This window comes from Nicotiana tomentosiformis, chromosome 2 (genome assembly GCF_000390325.3).
Source record: "Nicotiana tomentosiformis chromosome 2, ASM39032v3, whole genome shotgun sequence".
NCBI classification, from domain to species: Eukaryota; Viridiplantae; Streptophyta; class Magnoliopsida; order Solanales; family Solanaceae; genus Nicotiana; species Nicotiana tomentosiformis.
In genome coordinates this window covers 97,088,513-97,093,682 of record NC_090813.1, presented here as the reverse complement: position 1 = coordinate 97,093,682, position 5,170 = coordinate 97,088,513, and the positions used below count along the sequence as shown (strand labels likewise).

At 35.6% G+C, this 5,170-nt stretch overlaps 1 protein-coding gene across 1 annotated transcript; it reads right to left on the bottom strand.

Annotated features, from left to right (window-relative positions):
• Positions 1-824: 824 nt before the first annotated feature.
• LOC104113786 (SUPPRESSOR OF GAMMA RESPONSE 1-like) lies at positions 825-4,690 on the bottom strand. Its single transcript, XM_009624073.4, has 6 exons — positions 4,431-4,690; positions 3,594-3,726; positions 3,276-3,462; positions 2,129-2,625; positions 1,473-1,772; positions 825-1,380 (listed from the first exon to the last, which is right to left on the bottom strand). The coding sequence occupies exons 1-6, from the start codon at positions 4,436-4,438 to the stop codon at positions 1,327-1,329; spliced, it is 1,179 nt and encodes a 392-aa protein (XP_009622368.1). The 5' UTR covers positions 4,439-4,690; the 3' UTR covers positions 825-1,326.
• Positions 4,691-5,170: the final 480 nt, after the last annotated feature.

Genomic DNA, 5,170 nt, shown 5'->3' with positions numbered 1-5,170 from the left:
TTAAGCATGATGTTATTTACTTCATATAAGCTTTTCAAAGTAAAGTTGATCTCTAAGTTCTAGGAAAAGAGGGGTTGTAGCGTTGTAGGTTGATAGTGAGTATCAAAAGCGGATCCATAATTTAAACTTGATGAATTCTAACCTTTATGTTTTCACTCCCGAACCTATTACACTTTTCCGATTGTTCAGAACTTACTATATATTTAAAAATTGTGATTTTTTCAGATATATATAAAAAAAAAATTGAACTTGTTGAGACTATGTTGCATCAACTCCTGGTATGTAAAAAAATAGTCGTTATGATTAATCTTCTTAATACTTAATAAAGTAGATGGACACATAGGATTCATAGCTAAAATGATTAATTTGTGATTGAAACATAGTTGATTGATTCTTAAGCATGATATTATACTATAGTTGTTTGGTAATTAAATGGGTGGTTTTCCAGACGAAACCTCTGGAATTAGAGATTTTTTAAGTTTCATAGGCTGTTCCACCCCCCCCCCCCCCTCCTCCTTCAATTTCCATAATTAAGACATTTCAATCAAACATCTGCTTGCTTGTTCAAATTTAAGATTCCAAAGGCACGTGTTTCCAGCATATTCGTTTCCAATAAGCATAATTTTCCAGCATAAACTTGAAAGCATAAATTCCCAGTAACTCCTAAAATTTGATAATAAGTGAAAATCATTGTTCCTGACTTGTTTCACTTATCAGAGCTTTTATATCAGCCAACATAATTCCCGATATCTTTAAAAATCTCTGCATAAAAAGCGGTAAAAATGAAGCACTTAAGTTTGCAAACGGAAGGATACATAAGCAAATCTGCAAGTAACAAGATGTCATTCATATCATCAGACACAATAAAAAAGGCATTAGAATCCACAGTTACAGCAAAAAATCTGGAATACAAACCAGAAACTTTCCCAAAGCATTTGGGGATTGGAACATGCTAAACAGAACACAAAAGAACATGAGAAAGTCTAAAAAAGAAAGATAAACACATTAAATCAAAATCAGAGCCATATCAAAGTTCCAGTTCCCGAATACTGAAATACAGATCCTTGATAGATCGTAGCAGGTTCTTGCTATAATTCCTTCGATTCGTACATCTTCCAGCATTATAGGATACAACAACAAATAAATTCTTTTTTTTTTCTTTTCTCAAGATTCCTCCTCTTCTATTGTACTGTAGGACCGGTGGAAAGATGAGCATTTCATAAAACAGAAGCCACTCGAGAACACAATCTTGTTGAAATAGATTCTGGATCTCAGAATGCACAAAGCATTATCTCATTGCTGTTAACAGCAAAGTACTTATCATTTCTATTGCCGGTCCAACCAGCTAAAGATACTCTCTTGAGAACCGAACGGCAAATCCTGCATAGAACACAACATCATAGTCAACTATAGATAGTATTATTATACATAATAAAACAATGACCATTAGCACCTGCAAACATGAAACTTACTGCAAGTTGGAAATCTGGAGGAGTATCCAATTCCAAATTATCCAGCTCAGAAATTCCACAGGTTGTGTTAGCATTTCCTTGTGGTAAATGGCAAGTGTTATGAGCGTAGTCAGTAGAAGAGCCAATATTGTGTTCAAAACTATCAAGATAAGAAGCAAGAAGTTCATCACACAACAGAGAATTATCAACATTATTTGCATCAGCTCCTTGTGATTCTCCAGCCAGACATGTGTGGTACTCCATTTCACTCTTAACTTTAGCATCAGAAGACTGCCCTGGTTCTTTGGCAACTTCCACTTCCTAAACAGCAAAATTAATATCAGTGTATGGAAAATCTAGCAAAATGCACATAGGTAGATACAGTTAGTTGGAAGTATGTTCGTGAGTCGAATACTTGCAATTTTGTAAACTGAAATAAAGTACAAACAACCTATAAAGGTTTTATATTTTGCATTTTCGGCCCATCGGCCGAAATTAATTATGGGTGCTAGCCAAATATACAAAACATATACACTGATTATGTATATTTATATATAATGTATGCATATTTATACCTAATATTAATACAAAACACATACATTTTTCGACTATTATTTTTTAGGGCGGGCCAAAAATGTAAATATCCCATGATATAAAATTATAAGGAAGATGCAAACCTGATCAGGTGAGAAGGGTAAAGAGTCATCCACAAAATTATCACAGGAAAGGGTTACTCCAGCTCGAGGGGGATTAGGAGTAACCGTCTTTGGAGTTGTAGGGCCAGCCTGATTTGCTCCCCCACTGGTTTCTTCATTGACATGAGAGTCATTGGCCTTGACGGATTGCTTCTGCTGTTGGTAAAAGATTTTTGAAACAACGTATTCACCTTCTTTTTCGTCTTCGTCAGTGCCCAGATGGTACTGATGCATTACCCAATGAGTCTTTTCCTGCTTCAACCCTTTCTTAGTAGTTTGATAGAGAACCATTACCTTCTTACACCCCTTTTGGAGTCCATTCTCCATCACAACCTTGGTCTTTCCCGTCTTGTGCCAGCGAACATGTTCTTTCCTCAAATTATTTTCATCACTAATCTTTCTACGCTTACGTTTACCAGTTGCATACGCATTGGTAATGCGATAAAAGAAGTGAATGCTACTTCCGTCCTTTTTGGCACCTGAAACAAAATAAATGTTATTGCTAGCACTAAATTCTCTTGGAATCACGATCCAAAATGGAAACCAATAAACTATTAGAGATTGAGGAATGGAAAATTTGCCATAACAGATTGATAATGTTAGGTTTCAACTGGAAAAATGGAAAGCTGACAAGCAACTTCTTAAGCTTCAGAATGAGCAACTTGCATTTCTTGTATCTACTACACCTTTGTTAAAACAATTAACTTTTGCTGCATTTTCATTTCTAAGGTAAATGCAACCCTGAAAACCACGAGTAAGAGAGACTTTCTTGAAGATAGCCTTCCCACTGTAAAAACAAACAGCTATGTGCACTTGTGCACTAACAGTAGCCAGTGGCGGAGCCACATAGTTGTTAATCCCCTTGACTTCTTCGTATATTTACTTTTTAAAATTTTGACACCGTCCGCTTCTGACAGCAGCCATACACAGATCATGGTAAAAATGACATATCCTATGACGAGTGCATCTAAAGATGGAGGATTTAGAGTAGCATACTTTTTACTCTTTTAGACCCAAATATATGTATCAATGCCATCTATTTATTTCCCCAGCATAGTCTATTGACTTCAATAATGCAGCTAAAAGCAAACAGAAGATAGTGCATCAAAGAATTAGGGGCTTTACAAACCAGGAAGATTTTCAGGATGGGTATAGCAAATCCCTTCGTAAATGTCAAGAGTCGGGATGAACTCATCAATGAATTTGTGTTGCTTGGAATTTCCCACCCCGCACTTTTCTTCCAAATACTCCAAGAGCTCTACATCAGATGGATCAAATTTCACACCAACAGGTAGACCAGGCCATTCCTGAGAAACCTGAATCCGGAAAGCAGCAAAATAATAAAGCAGAATTGAGCAACTAACTTATGATACATGTATTTGCTGGCCTAATCTTGAACCAAAGGAAAAAAGAAGAAACTTTACTGCAGGGATACTTATTAGCTTACATCATTGTTATCAATACAGTAATGGCAGTTTGGGCATTGCCGCTTTGCGCCACAATCTTTTATTTGATGTGCAGTAGGAGCACTGGCATTTTTAATTTTTCTTGCTAGTCCTCTGCCATCAATAAGCCAAGATCTGCATCAATGAAAAAAACAGATGAGACCGTTTGATCTACATATGGTGACAAAATTCACAAGAAAAGATTCAGCACCTCATATAACAAAATCAAAAACTTTCTTTGCAGCCTAAAAAAAGATAAACAATTGACTGTAACCGCACTTAGCACTGTTGAAACATTTAATCATTCATCTGCTTCACTATCAGTTTCGACTTTAGGCCAATGTTTCCAAATCTTTCTATGAGACTAATTATGAAACAAGTAAATAGTTCATTTCGACATAAAGTTTTGATTATTAACATTCGCTTTAGCATTGCGCCCAATGCATACGTCAAGCAACAATATACACAAAAAAAGACACCCTTGGAATCTGGAGACCAACAAAAAATTGGGGCAATTGCAAAAATTGATGAAAATGTCATCTAAGGTGAATGACAATGGGTTTTTTCCCTCTTACCCACACACAAGCCACTACAGAGCCCGCTAATACCCAAAACGAAAAAATAAATCAAACCCATGAAAACCCACATCCTTAATCATCTACAGTACTATTCAGCATTATCTCAGGAACAAACACAAATCTTAGAACAGAAGCTACAATGATCATTCAAAAGTTAGAAGCCCCAAAAGCTTATAAAGATTCGATTTTTAGACCATCTTCGATCATACTCAATAAAACCCGGAACAAAACTTTGCCTAACAAACAAAAATTCATCCTCACCTTCCCATTAAGGATTTTGAAGGAGGGAAAATATAAGATTTTTCAAGAAATATCCCTTAATCTGAGTTTCAATGTTAATCTTCTGAGTGTGATGTAGATTGCTAAATCGCATTCGACGACTGAGAATATAGAACAAGAGAGAAGCTCTGGTTTCTCTATATGTATCCAATACTTTCCCCTTTTCTCCACTGGATTAAGCAAGCTGGATTGGACTGGAGTGTGAATGAGCGGGAAATTTTATCTTGCGAGGCTTGGAATCCGAGCCTTTTAGGTTCGGATGAGCATTTACGTTTAACGAAGCTGCCGAGCCACAGGTTTAGTATGGCCCACAGTTGACCGAACCTTGGGTCTGCCAATGACTTAGCTCTGGAACTTAAATGTCTTCTTCGAAAACTGGGTATTAGTGTTAAAACAGTAAATTTAACTGGTTCCGAATTCCTTGCTCCCCAAGCTATAAATGGAAATGTTTTATGTTCTCTGGTTTCGCCTTTTTGCTTTTATAATTACGAGTACTCTGTTGAATTGGTTTTTGTCTTTTGAGATATTTAAAATCATTATTGATAGTACTATTTTTTAAAATAAATTTATTAATAATTTAAATTTATATACAATTATTTAAGTTTAAATAGTGACATGATATTTAATCTATCAAATAAATTTGAACTATTATTTTAATTTTTTTAATCGTTGTTAAGATATTATTTAAATCAAACTCGGGTTAGCCTCAGGGTTAACCCAAA

Bases quoted from the DNA above. Each gene is read 5' to 3' on its own strand.
- LOC104113786 (XM_009624073.4), bottom strand. The intron at 3,463-3,593 runs GTAAGCTAATAA...TTCCGGATTCAG, and splicing joins ACTGTATTGATAACAATGAT to GTTTCTCAGGAATGGCCTGG. The intron at 1,773-2,128 runs GTTTGCATCTTC...TTTGCTGTTTAG, and splicing joins TACCCTTCTCACCTGATCAG to GAAGTGGAAGTTGCCAAAGA.